Here is a 21395-nt window from a genome sequence, read left to right as displayed (position 1 = left end):
CATTTTTGTATTGGAATGTCCTGATATTATATTTGTATCTAGTAAAATTTAATGAAAATATTAAGCTAAATATCAAAAAGAACAATGCATCTGAAAATCATTCAATGAAATGAAAAGTACCTAAAATCAGTTTAATTTGAGGTCCCTTAAAAACCTACTATCAGGCATATGCTGCCTGAGCCCATGTGCTGCTTGTGCCCTCGTGGCCGAGCACATGTGGTGCCCGCATCTCCCCCCTTGAGATGTGTACTCTCATTCTTTTGTGTCCAGTGCTAGAATGTGTGTAGAGCTTCCTCCACCCTTGGAGAAGCCCACGTTCTCTCTTGAGCGCGTTACTCCTACTGGTTTTTTCTATTCCACTTATCCCTTCCTCCTTCCCTCAGAAACTTCTAAATAAAATCTATTTACTTCAAAAAAAACCTACTATCAGATGATAATATAAAATATAGATAGTATAAAAGTACAAATGCTGTGTTTTAGTAAAAACACCAAGGATTGGGAATCTAGCTTAGTGATAGAGTACTTGCCTGAGGAGCTTGTCTGAGAGCTCTGGGATGATGTTGAAGGGTCTAAGGAAACAATGACTCCTCTGATCTCTGGATATCTGCTCTCCCGGCCTATGCGAGTGTATCTTCAGGATGCTGCAAAATGAGCAGCTCTAATGCCAACCTTGGCAAAGACAGAGGAAGGGAATGACGGACTGAGCTCACTCAGGGACAGTTCTGGAGCAGGGTCTGAAAACTGGGTGCAAGCACTGACAGAGTGGACCCTCGAATGCGTAGTGACCCATTTATTTTTTTAAATATTAAAGTAAAATGTATATAGAAATTTAAACTTCTTATTAAGAAATTTTTTTGCAATACCACCATGATTTACCAAGTAGTTCCTAATATAGTTGTTTCGGGCATTCAATGTTCCAACATTAATCCCACCACCAGTGTAGGAAAACAGTGGGTTTGTCCTTTTAGCCTTGCCACAGGGAACTTAGTTTACCTTAAAGCAATGTCCTTTCCGTATGGACACAGCAAGACAGTTAATATTATGCCTTGGAACTTGGGAGTTGACTGACTGCAATAATATTTACTCCTGGGCATCTGCTTTCTCAAGTCAATTGCCATTATTTCCTAGCACCCCAAAAGCAGGGCCCAATGAGGGACGGAATGAACCCAGGACAAGCTGTGAGCTACCCTGGCATCAAAATGGGCCAGCCCAACGCGCCACAATACTCCACTATAAGTTGAGAACTTGATTATAGACAAATGCTGTCATGATCCAAAAGTAGCAACAAGACTAGGACCCTGCTGGGGTTAGGAAAACTAACCTGGCCTGAGGACTGTGGTATGGAATATATAATGAATGTCCTCAGGAAAAATCAAACTTTAAGTTTGATATATCTCTCACTGTGCTCATACAGAATGACATTGCTAGAAATATTAGAAGTAAATTTACTATAACTATTTCAGTGGATTACTAGCTGAGGAAAGAAGAAATTGACACACCGTGGATGGGATCCCACCCTTGAGCAGATCTCCTAGTAATCTGGAGTAATCGCCTTAGATGAGATTTTGTTAATCTCCTGGAGGAGTGGTCTTAACCCTCTTTGTTGATTTGTTAATGTTCAACCCACCTTTGTGTCACCACCCTATGTGATTGCTATATGAACTAAGACTGTAAGAGAAGTAGAGGGAGAAGACACAGAAGAAGAGCACAAGGCGAAAGTGAATGAGGGAGTCATCGGAGCCAGAAGTAGGGGAAAGAAAGAGCACAAAGCGAGGGAGAGTCAGAGTCAGAAGTAAGGGTCAGAGTCAGAAATAAGAGACAGAGTCTATAGTGAGAGCAAGAAGGGCTCCAGAGAGAGAAGCAGAAGGACTCTGGAGAGAGAGATCAGAAGATAGATCAGAAGAGACCAGAGGAGAGACGACAGAGACAGAGTCAGAGATAGAGAGACAGACAGAAGAAAGCACAGCGGCACACACAGAAGCAGAGCACAAAGGAGGAGCCATCCCAGTCAGGTCCATACATAGCAACTCGAGAGCACCGAACTCGAGCGGGGGGGGGGAGAGAGAGAGAGAGAGAGAGAGAGAGAGAGAGAGAGAGAGAGAGAGTGACACTCCAAACACACACATCACCCCACCCGTGTGCACACGTTTGTATTTTTTACACACCAGTGTGACCTGCCCTCCACCAGTGTCCCCCAGTTTTCCAACAATGCCCCCTAGTCTGCTCCTTTCAGGCATGAGTAAATTTACTTTTATCATTTATGTGACACAAAGGCAAGAGGAATGAGCAACCTTTGAAGGGTAGGAGTGACTTTGTGGCGATTTTTCCCCTCACACTGGGGTTAGTAAAGCCACCATCCGAGGCTGTGCAGGGCTGGTTGCTGCTGGCTGAGCCTCTGGTTACTGATCAGGCCCCTGAGCTGGGGCTCTGGGCAACTTTCCCATCAGCCTCGCTGGGACCCTGTGGGCCGACAGCTCTGTGGAATCCTGAGGTCCGTGATCTTCAGTGTGGAGCGATGTGGGGGCTGGGCAGCTTGATGAGGGTCAGCTCTGGGGCTGGTCGAGAGGAATTGGAGGTGGGTGGAGCTGCCGGGACATCAGGAAGAATGGGGAATATTCATTCCCTCATTCTGGAAGCCCCCCAAGTTCTCAGCGCAGACCAGTCAAGTTCTTTTGAAGACATGGTGCTGGGCCAGTTCTCTGTCCATGACATGGTCCCGAGTGACCCACTTACACCTCCACTACTGTTGTTTCTGGTTGTTTCCAGCGGACAGACCCACACAATGCCCAGCTTCCAGCCACCCCATCACACATCCTGCAAGGGAACAGAGGCTGTGTGGGAGGGGCCTGTCTCCGTGGGGTCCTCGCGCTCCCGGGGGTGGTCCTAGCTCTGCTCCAGAGCCAACAGGGCCCCGCGGTCTGCAGAGTGTTCCGGAAAGGAAAGAAGCTTTGCCACGGCCCTGAATCTTCAGACAAGTCAGAGAGAGAAAGGGATTTGGAGGAGACGCCTCTGCACTCGTAATGCCACCCACACTGATGGAGGGATGGGTCGGCATCAAGTTGAACAGAGGGATCCGGGACACCCCGAGTGACACACACAGAGGATTCCCCTGGGGGCCAAAGCAGTTCCCAGATACCACGGCCCTGGGGGAGGTGGACTCCACCCACACGGGGCAGTGGGCACCGAACCATGGGGGGTTTCAAGTGTCTGTGCAGACGGTTTATCACCAAACAGGAAAGACCATCATGACCACTGGGGAGAACCCCCACTCCCAGGGGTGGGTGGCTACAGTTGCTGGGGCTCCTAACACCATAGAAAAAGCATCATCTGTCACCCACAACCCACCACCTTCTATCCTTCATCCTTCACAGACAGGGGTCCAGGCCCTGCCCGCCAGCCCAGTCCCGCAGGGCTGCTGAGGGACAGGCTGAACCATCCATGTGCAGCGGGTCTGAGCACCAGGCAGGGGCCGTCACTGCTCAAGGTCACGGTCTTGACTCTCAGAGGCCTGTAGGGGGTCCTGGGGGTTCCGGGGGCGGGGGCAACAGAAGGGTGGACAGGGGAGGGGAGTGTCCCTGGGTGAGGAGGGATGGGATAAGTCCTCGTGCCTGAAGGTAGCGCTGCCCGCACTGGGAGGTGACTTACTCGTGTGTTTTTCTCCAGACTCAGCTGCTCTCAGGGGACCCAGAGAAGTTATGGGTCAAGCTGGAAGAAACTTGACTGTGACCTGTGACTATAACATCGAGTATAAGAAGCACCGGAAGTGGTGGTGCCGAAAGACAGTCCTGATGCACTGTCATAACCGCGTACACACCACTGGAGTAGAGCAGGTGGTGAGGAAGGACCGGGTGACCATCAGGGATGACCAGGGTCAGCACAGGTTCACCATAACCATGGAGCGGCTCAGGGACAATGACAGGGGCACGTACTGGTGCGGGGTTGACACAGATAAATTTGATCTAGCATTCCCCGTCAGAGTGACCATCGCCCCAGGTAGGTGACCATGTCTGTCATGAGTCCCCCAGGGCCACTTCTGACTTCTCCCCGGGTCCCTCTCCTGTCCTCATAGGTCACTCTCAGGGAAAAATCCTGGGGCTGAGTCCTGGCTTCACACTTATGTGGGCACTGGGGTGGGGGAGGGCCTTCTCTGCTCAAGGACTCCCCCACTCCAGTCGCCAACGCCCTCCCTGGACTTAGTGCTCTCTGCCCAGCTAGGGGCTGGCTGGGCAGCCAGAAACACCTGTGACCTGGTCTATGTCCAGCTCCAACCTCAGCTCTGACCACCATCTCAATGTCCACCATGACCACCATGACTACCGACACACCCACGACAACGGCCACCACAGAAGAGATCACAGACACCCTGAGTGTGACCAGGACCCTCTCCAACACCACGTGAGCCAGCCGCATGCTCTGCTCTCTGCCATGTCCTCTGGGTCCACTGCTCCAGGGGGACCCCCAGGACTTGACTCTGGAGCCTCAGTCTCTTCGAGGGGCCCCTCTGGGGTCCCACACTTCCCCCTCAGTCCTAGCCACCCTGAATCTGAAACGAAGGCATGGATGGGGTGGGAGGCACTCTGGGCTCCTCAGAAGACCACGTTTCCAGCCCCACTCCGGGCTCTGTCCCTGCCAACAACCCTCCACCCCCCATGTCTCCTGTCCTACCCCCTGCCCGTGTCCTCGCCAAGGCCTACACCTGTTGCAGGGCCAGAGCCCAGGATTCTCCATCTGGACCCATTGGCAGCACTGAGTCCTGGAGGACCCACAGGAAGTTCAGGTGGTCTGAGCTACTCAGTTCTCCCCTCTTTCCTCTCTGCTGCCCTCCTCTCCCCTCCTCTCCTCTTCACTCCTATGCCCCCCTCCCTTTTTCTCTCCCCTCCCTCCTCTCCATGGAGATTGGGGTGTCCTAGTCCTCTCAGACCTGGTGACCAGCAGTCATGGGGCGCTGTCCAGATCCCGGGCCTCCATCCTTGGCCATACCTCTGCCCCCCACTCCCCATAGCGGGCACTGAGACAGACTTGGAGCCCCCAGCCTCTGCCACTCTGAGGCTTCTAGAAAGAGAGGCCTGGCCCCTCCTGTTCTAGCTCTGGACATGGGGACCCCATGAGGAGACCCTGAGCCCCCTCAGAACCCTCAGGTCTCCTCCCCACATGTTCTTGTTCTGAGGTTTCCCCCTCCCAATCACTCAGAAAAGGTGAGCTGAGGCCTGCTTCCTCTTCCGGGTCAGCCCTGGGGGCTCCATGAGGGTCTCTGGTCATGGGGGAAGCATCCGGCCAGCTACAGGGTTCTGGGGCTCAGGGTCATCAGTACTCCCACCCTGATGGGTTCATTGAGCAGAGCAGGGTCCAGGTGACTGAGGCCCAGGGGCTGTCCTGGGTGACACTCAGGTGCCCTCATATAGGTGATGGGGCCCAGGGGCTTGGGATAGGGGGCCAGGGAGGGACCTCATTTCTCGTCACTGTCGCCCCTCAGGTCCCTGCTCAGCAGCATCCACTTCGTGCTCCCAGTCTTCCTGAAGGTTCTCCTGCTGCTGGTCCTGATGGGGGCTATCGTCTGTGCAAGCTGGTCTCAGAGGGGCCCTAGGAAACAGACAGAGAACCTCCAATCACAGAGCATTGAGGAGTCGCAGAAATTGGGGTTCCAGGCAAGACTGGGGTCCCCAACCTGCAGGGAATGAGAGTCAATTCCCAACTGGCCCCCGATTCATCTCGCCTGGTGCCCACTGCTGATCTCAACTCCTGGAGTTCGAGGGCCGCCAGAGTCAGGGACGCTGGCAAACACGCTGCTAGCGGATGTTCCAGTAAAGACATTTCTTGCTTGTCCGTTTTCTACTCCATAAACTCCAAGTGATCCACCAGCCATAAGACCTGGTTTCTACACGGAGTCTCTGAGAACCCCGATCCCTCACCGGGATGGGTACAGTTGGGTAAAGGTTGACCCCAGGGTTCCCTCGGCCCATTGGACCACATGCCTGGTCCCTCTTTTGGCTTCATAATAAATGTAAATCATGGGGGCGGAGCAATAGTACAGCCAGGAGGACATTTGCCTGCATGCGTCCAATCTGGGTTCAATTCTCGGCATTCCATAGGGCCCCCTGAGCACCACCAGGAGTGATTCCTGAGTGCAGAGCCAGGAGTAAACCCAGAGCGTCGCAGGGTGTGCCGCCAAAAAGTATAAACAGAAAAAGAAGAAGTATATCATGAAGATTCTTGAATATTTGTCTTATGGCCCCACGACGAGTAGCAGATGAAGACCCCAAACACTCACCTGATACTATCTCAGACACACACACACACACACACACACACACCCCTCATACCATATAAACACCATATACACACCTAACTGACACACAATCTCACACCACAGACACATACATATCCCTTACAACAAATACACATACACCTCACATCACAAAAATGAGCACACATACCTCACAGCAAACACACAATCACACCAGAGGGACATTTCTGTTACTATTCCTGACACACAAACAGCTCATACAAGAGACACGCACATCCCTGTACCACACACACATATGCCTCAGGTCACAGACATGCATAGTTCAGACTATGTTGCAGACACAGACACACCTTATATCAGAGACTCATACACCTCACATCAAAGAAACACACTGACACTACACAAAACTCATCTCACACATCACACACACACACCCCTCACCCCGCATCTCAGGTACACACTCCTCACCACAGACTACGATTTCCTGACACTGCACACATCAGAAAACACACAGCTCACACCATAAGAAAAACACACACTCCAATCATGCCTCATGCCACACTTGAACTGAAATCATAGCACAAATATAATTTGTGTCGTGTGACAATCACACAGACCTCACGGAACAACAAAGTGCAAACTCCCTAGAACATACCCAGGGACACATATCACCCCACAAACACATGCACACCACACACACACACACACACACACACACACACACACAGTGCCTCAGATGCTCTCCTCACACACGTTCCCTTCAGACGTGTCTCCGACCTCACCTCACCCAGTCGAGATGCCCCAATGCTCAGGCCATGAGACCCCACTGGACTGGGTCCCCCAACTCCACAGCTTCCCTTGCGGGGTTCTGTGAGAGATTGGGGAGGTGTGGGGGGCCCCTCATGGTGGGAAAGAACGTCCGAGCACGGGCGCCATGGTGGGGTGGGAGGGCGATTCTGAAAGGGGGTGAGGGAGCGTCTGAGCCTGAAGCTCCTGTTTCCCAAACTGTGGTCCGGCGACCGGTTCCTGTGGAGACGCAGACCCGGCCCTCAGCATCTGGCCCTCAGCCCAGCTTCCCGGGGCTGGATGTGCCTTCCTGCGTGGGGGGCCCATGACGTACCTGTGTCAGCAGCACGAGGCCTCAGGAAGGTGACAGAGCAGCTGGAGAGGTGACAGAGTGTGGGCCAGAGGCACTGACCCAGGTTCTTTGCACCCTTCAGGAGCGAGACCTGGGGAAAGAGAGGCAGGAAGCAGCGGGGAGACCTGAGTGGGGAGAAGCTGGCCCGCAGTGACTGCGTGAGTCTTGGCGTGCCGGCACCCAGCAAACTCCTCCACCCACACAGCGGCCAGGGTGAGGGAGCGGCTGAGGGGCGCTGGGAGCCCTGGGCCGGGGCCTGCTGGGTGAGGGAGATCCGGAGGCCAGGGGGTGACCCTCCCCTCAGCCTCCTCAGCCTGTGAGCTGGGCCCGTAGGAGCCACAGCCCAGGGCTCAGGGCCCTCCCCAAGGTTGGGGCCCAGCCTGGCCGGCCTGGGGCTCTGAGGACAGGCCAGCATGGAAATGGGGGCCCCAAACCCAACCTGTGCATCTGTGAGCCTGAGGGTTACACCCACCCACACACCTCACTCTGCAGCGCTGACGGGCTAGGGGTGTGAGGAGAACTTCTCTCAGGGCTGGGGGGTCTGGAACCCCGTCATCCTGAGCCCTCGCTTTCCTCACTGGGAACCCACAGGCACTCCCAGACCTGTGGAGAGCCTCCATGGGACCGTGCTTCGTGAACACCTGTTTCTTGTTGGTTGCACCGTGCTTCGTGAACAACACCTGATGGGGAATCAGGATGTCTTGTCACGCTCACAAGTTATGGCTAGTTTATCAGCTGCAGACACTTGAGGGCAAACAAGCAGGGAGAGGTAGATAAGGGGGAAGCTGCCTAGCTAGTCGGTTCCTCCTCGTTCGTCCCTCTCTCCTCCTCTTCGTTCCCCCTCGTTCCCGTTTCTTCCCCCTTCAATGGAAAGTTCCTGAATAAATCGCAGCAAGAAGGATCTCCGAGTTGCGAGTTTCTTCGCTGGTCGAAGCGCCGTGCGACACAGACCCTGTGGCTCGCCTCTACTGTCTTCCCTGTCGGGGCACCGCTGTGTCCCCAAGTTGGGCCTCCCAGGCCTGTGCTTGCTGGGACCCGGACGTGACCACGGCCCTTGCTCAGCCTTAGGAGGCTCCAGTGGGTGGTCCTGGAGGGCCAGGGGGAGACGGGCTCCTCCCCAGGTCAGGCTGCACTGGACAGGGACAGGCCGGGGCAGGGGCCGGGCCCAGGAGGGCTCTGGGCTGTGTCTGCAGGCCAGGAATGTCCCGCTGGAGCTGCCGCTCAGCTGGGTCCGGACACGGGCTGAAGTGGAGCTGGGCCCTGTACTGCCTCTGGGCGGCACAGCTGAGGGATCTGTCTAGAATATTCTGCCAGCCTCAGCCTCACGGACTCCTCCCCTGGACACAGCCCTGAGCAGTCTGCAAGGACACGGCTCTGACTTCCAGGAGGTTTCAGTCGCGTTCAGCCAGGGGGAGCCCCAGGAGACGAGGGAGCAGGAGAGCATGGCAGGTGGTGACTGTCCCTGGTGCGGTTGTCCTGAAGGTGGGGCTCCTGCCACCAGCCTGCCCATGAGACCCTCTTCGTCTTGAGCGATCATGGCCTTGGTTTACCTGCTCCCACAGGCCTTGCCTGAAGATTCTGGAAGGCCCCAGTCCCTTCTCCCTTCCCTGAAGCCTGCTTTCCTGGCAGTTTGCCTTTGTCCACAAGTCCTTGGAGGACCCCGGGGACCCAGACCCATTTCCTACCCACACCTGGCAGAACCTTTGGCCCCGCGCGGCCTGGCTGGCAGCACTTACCGTGAAGCTGATGCCCACGGTGGCATCAGGAGCCTGGAGGACCTTGCCCTGGTGCAACTGCACCAGCTGTGACGTCTTCCCAGCTGAGCACCCAGAGGCAAGTGCACAAAGGAGGGCACACAGTCCTGCACACACACACACACCTGCACACACACCTACGCACATGCACATACACATGCATGCACACACATGTACACACATTTTCACACACCCACGCACACACCTACTTGCACACACACATATACACACATGTACGCACCTGCGCTCACACACCTGCGCACAAACATCTGCGAAATACACAACTGCACATTCACAGATTTGCATACACACCTACACATATACCTAAACACACACCTGCAGGCAGAAACACACATGTACACATAGACACCTGCATCACACAACTGAGCATACACACCAGTATACACACATATTCCTGCACGCACACATGCGCACACACACCCCTACAATTGTATGCCCTGACACACAGACTCACCTGAAAACACATAAGATGCACATGCCCATTCAGGCACACATGTCATACAGGTTTAGACACATGTGGGTGCATACACCATATGCTTTGTTTCCTGTCATGGCCATTATACAAGAGGGGAGTGGGGTGGGGTGCACTGGATAAGCTCTCTTGGACTGAGCTGAATATGTGAGGTGACCGTGAGCTCCCCCTCTTCGGCTACACCCCCAGGTCCAGGCTGTTCTCCTGCATCGGCAGTGGGTGCATGTCCTGCATCCTTCACTCACACAAACACACACATGCATGCGTGAGCACTAGGCATATTCACAGAACTACACACACTAAACATGGAATCACAACCCTGCTTCTAAGACATGCAACACACTCCCTACACACGTGTTCACACACTCCCATACATGCCCACATAAAACACATAGCACAGGACTTCATGGCACACACCAGCACACATACTCACATACTCACACATACTCACATACGCAAATATGCACATACTCACAGATATACTCGCACATACTCACACACAGCACACTCTCACACGCACACACATACATGCTCATACATATCCACACTCAAACACCCGCACCAGGGGTTGAGACCGGATGGTGCTCAGAGGATCCATCCAACCCCATTTTCCTGGTGTAGTCAGAACCCCGGGGGAAACCCTGCCAGGGCAGGATCGTGTCAATCAGGGTCCCATGGTACGAGGATTCCTGTGAGCATGCGGGAGTCTCGTTGCCCCAGTCCTGCAGTCATTCTCCATTCCTGGTCCAACCCCAGGGGGATGGGGCAGGAAGGGGGATCTGAGCAGCTCAGGTGAGGGCAGACCCCTGTCTGCTGGGATAAGAGCAGAAGGAGACCCCAGGCCCCCAGCCTCGCTTCTGTCTTCCTCAGCCCTCCCCACTCCCCCATGTGAGAGGCCACTGACTCTGGGGACTGGACAGCCCTCACGACAGGCTCTGACATGAGTCAAGGGCAGACGTGCTGGCCACATCCTGTGGGCGGCCCCCAGCCCCTCTGCCGGTCTCTGCAACCCACCACAGACTGAGCAAGTCAGCTGAGGCCTGAGGGGCTCAGGTCTCTCCGGGGTCTCTGTCCCCCAATGGGGCACCAATGGGGCACAGGCTGTGGGGGCTTATGCTTGAGACCAAACATGAGAAAACCCCGTTCCTGTTGGCCTTGAGCCCCACCACGGAAGCGGGTGTTGGACTGGCAGCCGCCTCTCCAGCAAGGACCTGGACTAGTTTTGGGGGATTCAGTACACAGCGCATGAGCTCACCCTGAAAAGGGCCTGTTGGGCGTATTCCCAGCACAGACACCCTCCCATGGACAGTGCCCGGCGGGACTCCCTTCCTGGGACCCACTTCTCTGCAGTGAGCATCTGACACCACACCTCTTCCTTCCATTCATGGGCAGGTTCTCCGGGTTTTGCACTGCTGCTTCCTGGACTCCAAACATAGGCTCCCCTGGGCTAGAGCGACAGTTCGGCAGGATGGCTATTTGCAAACATGTGGTCCATCCCTGGTAAACCATAGGGTCCCCTGAGCTGCCAGGAGTGATCCCTGGCCTCAGAGCCAGGAATAAGCCTGAGCACTGCCAGATGTGTGGCCAAAAGCACATAAAATACAAAAACCAAAACCAAATATGGAATCCCTGGAACCCGGGTGTGGGGCACTGTGTCAGGGCCCACCATGGCAGGGACAACTGGACAGAAAGGACAGTCTGTGAATCCCCCAGCCACAGGATGAGGCCCGAGGTCAAGGCTCCATTGCGGCCATTTCTGAAAAGTGCGTCCTGGTCTGGCCTTGCTCCTTCCCCACCCCCACCCCAGACACCTGCTCTGACACTTCAGGGCCGGGCGGGGAGTGGCTGAGGAGGAGCAACAAGTGAGTGAGCGAGAGAGCGGAAGGAGGGAAAGTGAGGGGCTCTGTCTGTCCACAGGCTACGTAAACACCCCGGCACCAGGTGAGAGGATGCGGTCACTTGCTCTCCTGCTCCTTCTCTGCGGCATATCTGGTGAGTCGGTCCTGCCCGGGGTCCCACTGGGCCCACCCCCCTTTCCATGGAGTGTCTAGGTCTTGTGGAAGGTGGGACCGTCTGAGTGCAGTGGGCCCAGAAAGGGTGAGCTGCAGGGCCGCACAGAAATCTGCCTGGGGCAGAGATCTTGACCCAGCAGGTGGACATGTGGACAGTGAGCACCCAGTCACGTCGGTTGGAGCATCAGAGACAGCCCAGTGACCAACATCCACTTCTCCCTCCTCTCTGTCCCTGGAGGGTGGTGAGGTCCCTGGAAGGAGGGGATGGGTACAGGAAGGAACGGGGGAAAGTGCTGGACAGTCAGGGTGCCTGCACTGGTCACCAGGAGCAGGTGGGGCAGGCGGAAGGGCCATAAACTGGGAACATATAAGGTGGCTCCAGGAACTGCACTAACATGGCGGCTGAGGTGGCTCGTGGGTGTGGCTGTCTGGAATGACATGGGGTGGGGGGTCACCCATCCAGGTTCAGAGAAGGTCTGAGGAATCAGCACCAGGGACCCGAGTGGCCACATTCAAGGCCACATGACGTCTTCCAACTCTACCACACTGAAAATCCATCAGGAGCCCATAGGTGGAATGGGAGGGCACGAGAACCCAACCAATCTACTAGTAAAAGCATTAACACTGGAGCTTAACTTCTAAAACCATTTTAGTACAACCTCAGACTGGGACTTAATATCCTCATGATGAGATACAAAATGACTTCACTAATTTTTCTCTTAGGGAGTATTTTTCTCATTCTGTTAGACAATAATGGGTAATAAGTGATATAATATAAATTTTGTGGGGACAGGCTTGGGAGTTTGTTGGGAAAATGGAGACAAAATGGTGGAGGGAAGTTGCCAGTGTTGGTGGGGTTGGAGTTGGAATATTGAATGCCTGGAACAAACCTTCATGAGCGACTCTGTAAACCATAGCATTGAGGGAAAGGGCTGAGGTGAGAGACTCTCATGGTGTCTTTGGTTTGTAGGAAACTCACAATCTTAATATTATTTCATCATTTGCTCTTTATTAGGAGAATCAATAATATTTCTTATCTTTCATTCGGGTCTTTTTAAAAAAAATTTGTTAGTGAATCACCATGAGGTACAGTTACCGACATAAACTTTTGTGCTTGTGTTTCAGTCATACAATGCTTGAGTACCCATCCCTCCACCAGTGCCCATTCTCCACCACCAATGAACCCAGCATCTCTCCCACCACCACCACCCCTCCCCACCCACCTCTGTGGCAGGGCATTCCCTTTTGTTCTCTCTCTCTTTTGGGGTGTTATGGTTTGCAATAGAAGTTTTGAGTGGCCATCATGTTTGATCTATAGTCTACTTTTGGCCCACATCTCCCATCCCGAGCCGGTCCTCCAAACACCCTTTACTTGGTGTCCCCTTCTCTATCTGAGCTGCCTTTTCCCCCAGCATGTGAGACCAGCTTCCAAGTCATGGAGCAAACCCCCTCCTAATTATCTCAACTATTCTTAGGTGTTAGTCTCCCATTCTGTTATTTTATATTCCATAATGAGTGCAATATTTCTATGTCTGTCTCTCTCTTTCTGATTCATTTCACTTGGCATGATACTTTCCATGTTGATCCACTTATATGCAAAGTCATGACTTCATCTTTTCTAACAGCTGCATCATATTCCATTGTGTACATGTACCAAAGTTTCTTTAACCAGTCATCTGTTCTCAGGCACTCAAGTTTTTTTCCAGATTCTGGCTATGGTAAATAGTGCTGCAATGAACATACAAGTGCAGATGTCATTTCGACTATACTTGTTTACCTCTCTGAGCTATATTCCCAGAAGTGGTATTGCTGGGTCAAATGGGAGCTCAAAGTCTTATTTTTGAGAAGCATCCATACTGCTTTCCAGAAGGGCTCTTGTTCAGGTCTTAACCTGTTCTTTGCATTTCTGCTTTTTTGTATTGGAATATCCTGATATTATATTATATCTAATAAAATATCATGAAAATATTGAGCTAAGCATCAAAAAGAACAGTGCATCTGAAAATAATTGAATGAAATAAAAAGTATCTAAAGTCATTTTAATTTGTGGTCCATTGAAAACTTACTATCATTTGATAATATAAAATATAGATAATAGGGACTGGAGCTATAGTACAGCGGGGAGGGCGTTTGCCTTGAACGCTGCCCACCCAGGTTCAATTCCCAGCATCGCATATGGTCCCCGAGCACTGCCAGATGTAACTCCTGAGTGTAGGTCCAGGAGCAACCACTGTGCATCGCGGGGTGTGACCCAAAAAGCAAAAAATTAATAAATACATAATTTAAAATAAATAAATAAAATACAGACAATTTAAAATTATAAAGACTTGTATTTTTAATAAAATCACTATTGAGAATTTAGCTTAGTGATAGAGTACTTGCTTTGAATGTGTGAGGTTCTGGGATTACTGTTTTGCTCATAACAATAATGGAATGAGAAAAAGCAATAAGGAAAGAAAAAAAGAAAGGAAAGGAGGAAGGAAGGCAGGAAGGAAGGCAGGAAGGAAGGAAGGGGGAAAGGAAGGAAGGAAGGAAGGAAGGAAGGAAGGAAGGAAGGAAGGAAGGAAGGAAGGGAGGGAGGGAGGGAGGGAGGAAAGAAGGCAGGAAGTAAGGAAGGGCGGAAGGAAGGAAGGAAGGAAGGAAGGAAGGAAGGAAGGAAGGAAGGAAGGAAGGAAGAAGGGAGGGAGGGAGGAAGGAAGGAAGGAAGGAAGGAAGGAAAGAAGGAAGGAAGGAAGGAAGGACGGGAGGAAGGAAGGAAGGAAGGGAGGGAGGAAGGCAGGAAGGAAGGCAGGAAGGAAGGAAGGAAGGAAGGAAGAAGGAAGGAGGAAGGAAGGAAGGAAGGAAGGAAGGAAGGAAGGAAGGAAGGGAGGGAGGAAGGCAGGAAGGAAGGCAGGAAGGAAGGCAGGAGGAAGTCAGGAAGGAAGGAAGGAAGGAAGGAAGAAAGGAAGGGAGGAAGGGAAGCAGGAAGGCAGGAAGGAAGGAAGAAGGAACGAGGGAAGGAAGGAAGGAAGGAAGGAAGGAAGGAAGGAAGGAAGGAAGGAAGGAAGGAAGGAAGGAAGGAAGGAAGGAGGAAGTAAGGGAGGGAGGAGGGAGGGAGGGAGAAAGGAAGGAAGGAAGGAAGGAAGGAAGGAAGGAAGGAAGGGAGGGAGGGAGGGAGGAAGGGGGAGTAAGGCAGGAAGGAAGGCAGGAAGGAGGGATGGGAGGAAGGAAGGAAGGAAGGAAGGAAGGAAGGAAGGAAGGAAGGAAGGAAGGAAGGAAGGGAGGGAGGAAAGGGGGGAGTAAGGCAGGAAGGAAGGCAGGAAGGAAGGATGGCAGGAAGGAAGGAAGGAGGAAGGCAGGCAGGCAGGAAGGAAGGAAGGAGGAAGGAAGGAAGGAGGAAGGAAGTAAGGAAGGCAGGCAGGAAGGAAGGCAGGAAGGAAGGAAGGAAGGAAGGAAGGAAGGTAGGAAGGAAGGAAGGAAGGAAGGAAGGAAGGAAGGAAGGAAGGAAGGAAGGAAGGAAGGAAGGAAGGAAGGAAGGAAGGAAGGAAGGAAGGGAAAAAGGAAGAAGGAAGGAAGGAATTACTGCATATCCAAACTGGTGAGTGAAAGCCAAAGCTGAATTCAAATATAAATTCTTGTTAAATAAAGTTATCATTATGACCTGGCAACCTTACAATACCTGTGTTATATGGGCTGGAGCAATAGTACAGTAGGTAGGGTTTTTGTCCTGCACATTGCCAACCCTCGATTGAGCCCTGATACCCAAATGTTCCCAGCACCATCCGGAGTGATTCCTCAGCACTGACCAGGAATAAGCCCTGAGCAGTGCTGGGTGCTTTGCAAAAGATATCTCAGTTATAAAAGTGAGTTAAACAAAATTTCGTTTTGTTTAACTTTTTGTTAATTTTGAGTTAAACAAAATTTCTTTTGTATCTCTTTGTTCTTCTCTGGCCACTTCTGGTTGTATTTAGAGTTTACTCTTTTTTAAAAAATTAATTAATTCCTTTATTCTTGGCTTTTTGGGTCACAACTGGCAATACTCAGGGGTTACTTCTGCTCTGCACTCAGGAATCACGCCTGGCGGTGCTGGCGGGAAGCCTGGGATCAAACACAAGTTGGCTGTATGCAAGGCCAATGCCCTCCCTGCTGTCCTATTGCTCTGGACCTAGGAAATATTCTTAAAGAAATAAAATGTATCAATTTAAATGTGAGATAAATTAATAATTTCGATAATAAACGATAGAAATACCAAATGAATCTCAAAACAGCTTGAATGCATTAAGAGGTTAAAAATAAAGAAATATTTGATCGAAATAATATAAGTACAAGAAGTAAAAATGTATAATTGCAATAGATCAGAAGTTTTCATGATAAATAATATTCTATTTGTATTTTCAAAGTTTTGTGCTAATAATAGTTCTATTAAAAGTCTAGAGAGATATTACAGCAGGTAAGTTGCTCGCCTTGAACACAATAATAGTATTCCATAAAATAGATAACACTGGGGGAGGCAGTCACAGTAGAATAGACCCAGGATCCACAACGAGTAAAACACTTCAATGCTAATATTCATGGGGAATAATACAAATATTGACCAAATCACGGAATTTGGCCCAGTAAAGAACTGGTACCAGGGAAATGAGGTCATTCAGTGCAGAGCACTTGCCTTGACGTGAGGTCCTGGGTTCCATGGAGAGCGACAGCAAGAAGAGCTTGTCCAAGAGCTCTGGGATAATCCTGAAGGTTCTAAGGAAACAACAACTCCGCCGTTCTCTGGACATCTGCTCTCCCAGCCATGTAGATGTATCTTCAGGACGCTGCAAAATGAGCAGCTCTAATGCCAAAGACAGACGAAGGGAATGACAGACTGAGCTCACTCCGGGTCAGATCTGGAGCGGGGTCTGACCTCTGGGTGCAAGCACTGACGGAGAGGCACCTTGAATGCGTAGTGACCCATTCAATTTTAAAATCTTTTAGTAAAATGTATATAAAAATTTAAACTTTTTATTAAGAATTTTTTTTCAACTCAAAGTAATTGTTTATTTCTGGGTCACACAACATGTTCGTTGAAGATTCATATTTTTCCCTCTATTTTATTTATTTTTTAAAAATATTTTTTTGTTGAATCACCATGTTCTAAGTTACAAAGCTTTAAGGCTTAAGTCTCAGTTACATAATGCTCAAACACCCATCCCTCCACCAGTGCTTGTATTCCACCACCAAGAACCACAGTAAACCTCCCACCCCACCCCGCCCTGCCCCCCGGTCCCCCACCCCATCTGTGTAGTTGGTAAGTTACACTTTACTTTCTTTTTACCTTGATTGCATACAACAACAACAACAACAACAATGAAAACCTCACTATTATTGTTTGGAGTTTCCCACCCCCCCCAGAGTCGGACCTGCTGGAAAGGAAACATTTGATAATTTGTTTTCCACTGCTGTGATTGAGGAGATATGAGGTCATGTGGCCACAGTAGCTGCTGTGAGGTTCTAGATTTCTGTATTTGAGTATTTTAGTGACTAAGTCCAGAGGGCTTTCTGCCAGAGGTTGCATCTTTGCTAGATCGTACCTCTCTGCTACTTTATATTCCACATATGAGTGCAATCTTTCTGTATCTGTCTCTTTCTTTCTGACTCATTTCACTCAACATGATACTTTCCATGTTGATCCACTTACATGCAAATTTCATGACTTCATGCTTTCTAACCGATGCATAGTATTTCATTGTGTATATGTACCAAAGTTTTTTAGCCAGTCATCTGTTCTCGGGCATTCGTTTTTTTTCCAGATTCTGGCTATTGTAAACTGTGCTGCGATAAACATACAGGTGCAGATGTCATTTTGACTGTATTTTTTTGCTTCTCTAGGGTATATTCCCAGGAGTGGTATTGCTGGGTCAAATGGTAGCTCAATTTCTAATTTTTTGAGAATCGACCATATTGTTTTCCAGAAGGGCTGAACCAGTCAACATTCCCACCAGCAGTGTAGGAGGGTTCCTTTCTCCCTGCATCCACGCCAACAGCGGTTGTTTTTGTTCTTTGGGATGTGAGCCTATGCCACCGTGGCTTACCAAGTGGTTCCTAAGACAGCTGTTTCTGGCATTTAGTGTTCCAACACCAATCCCACCACCAGTGTGACCTGCCCTCCACCAGTGCCCCCCAGTTTCCCACCCACCACCCCAGCCTGCCCCTTTCAGGCATAAGTAAATTTACTTGTATCATTTATGTGGAACAAAAGCAAGAGGAATGAGCAGATCTTAGATGGGGAGGAGTCACTTTGTGGCGATTGTCCCCTCACACTGGGTTTAGTAAAGCCACCATCCGAGGCTGGGCTGGGCTGGTTGCTGCTGGCTGAGCCTCTAGGTACTGATCAGGCCCCTGAGCTGGGGCTTCTGGGCAACTTTCCCATCAGCCTCACTGGGACCCTGTGGGCCGACAGCGCTGTGGGATTCTGAGGTCCGGGAGCTTCAGTGTGGAGCGATGTGGAGGCTGGGCAGCTTGATGAGGGTCAGCTCTGGAGCTGGGTAGGAGGGGTTCAGGGTGGGGTGGGCGGGGCTGCTGGGCCTTCAGGCAGAAAGGGGAATCTTCGTGCCCCCATTCCAGAAGCCCCCAAATTCTCAGCCCAGACCACACCAGTTCTTTTGGAGACTTGGCGCTGGGCCACTTCTCTGCCTGCAGCGTGGTCCAACTGACCCATTCACATCACCGCTACTGTTGTCATTTCTGGTAGAGTTTCCTGTGGACAGACCCACACAATGCCCCGCTTCCGGCCACTCCAGTACAATTCAATGACCTGGAACCGCAGGACCCACATCCTGCAAGGGAACAGAGGCTGTGTGGGAGGGGCCTGTCTCCGTGGGTCCTCATGGCCCTGGGGGGTGGCCCAAACACTGCGCCATGAACAACAGAGGTCTCAGGACCCCGCTGTCTGTAGAGTGTTCCGGAAAGGAAAGAAGCCTTTCCGCAGCCCTAAATCTTCAAATGAGTCAGAGAGAGAAAGGGTTTCAGAGGAGATGCCTCTGCAACCCTAACACCCACATAACGGAGGAATGGGTCGGCATCAAGATGGACAGAGGGAACCGGGACATCCCAAGTGACACACACAAAGGTTTCCTCTGGGGGTCAAAGAAGTTTCCGGAAAACCATGGCTCTGGGGGAGGCAGATTCCACAGCACATGGGGCAGTGGGCACCAAGCCATGGGGGGCTTCGAGAGTGTCTTATAGATGGTTTATCACCAACCCAGCAAAGACAATGGTGACCACTATGAAGAGCCGCCACCCCCAGGGGTGTGTGGCTGTAGCTGCTTGGGCTCCTGTCACCAGAGCAAAAGCATCATCCATCACCCACCATCCATCACCCTCTATCCTTCATCCTTCAGAGACAGGGGCCCAGGCCCCGCCAGCCCAGTCCCACGGGGCAGCTAAGGGACAGACTGAAGCATCCATGTGTAGCAGGACTGGGCTGCGGGCAGAGGCCGTTATTGCTCAGGGTCAAGGTCTTGAGTGTCTGAGGCCGTATGTGGTCCTGGGGGTTCCGCAGCTTTGACCAGTGCCATGGGAATTGCAGAAGGAGGGATTGGGGGAGGCAGGTCTCCCTGAGTTTGGAGAGAGAGGGCGAGTCCCCATGCCTGGCGGTGGCGCTGCCCGTGCTGGGAGGTGACAGGATCGTGCGTTTGTCTCCAGGATCAGCTGCTCTCAGGGGACCCCAAGAAGTTGTTGGTGAAGCTGGAAGATCCTTGACTGTGACTTGTGTCTATAACGGCTATTATGAGCAGCACCAGAAATGGTGGTGCAGAAGGGTGACTGGGAGTGACTGTTGGGACCGTGTAGAAACTGCTAGAGCAGAACAGGTGGTGAGGAAAGGCCGGGTGACCATCAGGGACAACAGGAGTCAGCACAGGTTCACCGTGACCATGGAGCAACTAAGAGAAGATGGCGCGGGCACGTACTGGTGTGGGATAGAGAAAGTTAAACTTGATCAGAGGCTCCTGATCAGAGTGACCGTCAGACCAGGTAGGTGACCGTGTTCGTGTCACGATACCCGAGACCCTGCTCTGGCTTCTTCCGGGGTCACTCTCTTATACTCATTAGTCACTCTGAGGGGACTGTCCTGGGGCTGAGTCCTGGCCTGATGCCCATGTGAGCCCTGGGGTGGGGAGGGGCTTCTTTGCATCGCTTGGGGACTCCCCCACCTGGGCGCCCCAGCCCTCTCTGGGCTCAGAGTCTCTGCGCAGCTCAGGGCTGGCCGGGCACCCGGAGCTGCCTTTGATCTGGTCTCTCTGTCCAACTCCAACCCCCTCCCCGACCACCACCACCATCTCCACAATGACCACCACAACCACCAACGCACGCACGACAGCGGCCAGCACAGAAGAGACCACAGATGCCCCAAGGGTGACCAGGGCCCTCTCCAACACCACGTGAGCTGGCCGCATGCTCTGATCTCTGCCGTGTCCCTCTGGGCCCACTGCTCTATGGGGTCCCCCAACACTTGCTTCTGGACCCTCAGGCTCCTTTAGGGACCCATCTGAGTCCCCCATTTCCCCCTGAGGGCCAGAGACCCGGAATCTGAAACCAAGGCATGGGTGGGGTGGAAAACACCCTCTGGGCCTCAACGGGAGACTGCGTCTCTGGCCCCGCTCCCGGCTCTATCCCCGCCAACATCCCTCCCCTCCAATGTCTCCTGTCCTGCTCCCTGCTAGGGGGCCTTGCCCCCTCTCCAAGGCCCACCTCTAGCGCAGGGCCCAGAGCCCAAGATCCTCTACCTGGACCGTTGGTAGCACCGAGTCCCCCGAGGTCTCACAGTAGGTGCCGATGGTCTGAGCTCCTGGGGGAGGACACTTCTCTCAAGGGTGGGAGCACTGCAGGGAGGAGCCTGACACGTGCTGTCTGAGATGCCATGGGCACCCACTATGCCTGTCTTTGCTCCTCACCCCCTCCCCTCCAGTCCTTTTCTCTCACTCCTTCCCTCCATCTATCTTCCTCCTCCTTTCCCCTTCTCTTTTTCCTCCTTACTCTTCTCTCCTTTTCAATCATCTCCTCTGTCATCCCCTCCTTTCCCCTGCCATCAACCTCCCCCCTCTCCATTCCTCCCCTTTGTCCCCTCTTCTTCCCTGTACTCATGTCCCTCCTCTCCTCTCCCCCACTCTCCTCTCCCCTCCACTCCTGTTTGCTCCTGTGCCCTCCACTCCCCGCCTTTTTTCCCTCTCCCCCCCTCCTCTGCTTTCCTCTCCTTTGCTCTCCCCTGATCTACTTTCCCCTCTCATCCCTTCCTTTTTTCTCTCTTTTCCATCATCACTGCTGCATCTTCACCATCTTTGGGGGTAGGGGTGAACCCTTGGGCAGCAGAGGGCTGGAGCTGACCGAAATGCAGTTCTGCTACAGCCAGATGGGGGCTATATACCTGTCCCGGGGGCTCAGGTGTGAGGGGTCCGTCTTGTTTCCAGGGGCTTCCCTGTCTCCCCGCTCCTCCCCGTCATCTCTGCTGTGTTCCCGCTTCTCCTGCTGGCGGCCGCCCTCCTTGCTTGGAGGAAACTGAAGAAGAAGCGACAGAGGACAGGTGAGAGCGGGGTGGGGTGTGTGGTTCTGATGGCAGGAGGGACCGCAGCCATCAGACAGCGACTCCCCAGGGCTGGGGAAACCGCCCTAAAGGCCAGCACGGGAGGTAATGGAGACGTGGGGGGCCCTCAAGAAGCAGCCCGGCTGTCCCTGCCCCCTACTTCTGCTCTGGCTTCTGCCTGGTTTTGGGCAGCCTTGGTGGGCGCCAGCAAGT

At 52.5% G+C, this 21395-nt stretch overlaps 1 protein-coding gene across 1 annotated transcript; it reads left to right on the top strand.

Moving 5' to 3' along the window:
* The first annotated feature begins 3695 nt into the window (after positions 1–3695).
* On the top strand, positions 3696–4399 carry LOC129403546 (CMRF35-like molecule 1). The gene is made up of 2 exons (XM_055132283.1): positions 3696–3993; positions 4263–4399. Exons 1-2 carry the CDS (start codon positions 3696–3698, stop codon positions 4397–4399), a joined length of 435 nt encoding a protein of 144 aa, XP_054988258.1.
* The last annotated feature ends 16996 nt before the right edge of the window (positions 4400–21395 follow it).

This window comes from Sorex araneus, chromosome 3 (genome assembly GCF_027595985.1).
Source record: "Sorex araneus isolate mSorAra2 chromosome 3, mSorAra2.pri, whole genome shotgun sequence".
Classification (NCBI taxonomy): Eukaryota; Metazoa; Chordata; class Mammalia; order Eulipotyphla; family Soricidae; genus Sorex; species Sorex araneus.
Note: the sequence above shows the minus strand (reverse complement) of the source record. Positions and strands in the feature narration are given on the sequence as shown.

Coding starts and splice junctions, on each gene's coding strand:
- LOC129403546 (XM_055132283.1), top strand. CDS start 3,696: ATGGGTCAAGCTGGAAGAAACTTGACTGTGACCTGTGACTATAACATC. Junction 3,994..4,262: donor CAGAGTGACCATCGCCCCAG/GTAGGTGACCAT, acceptor GTCTATGTCCAG/CTCCAACCTCAGCTCTGACC.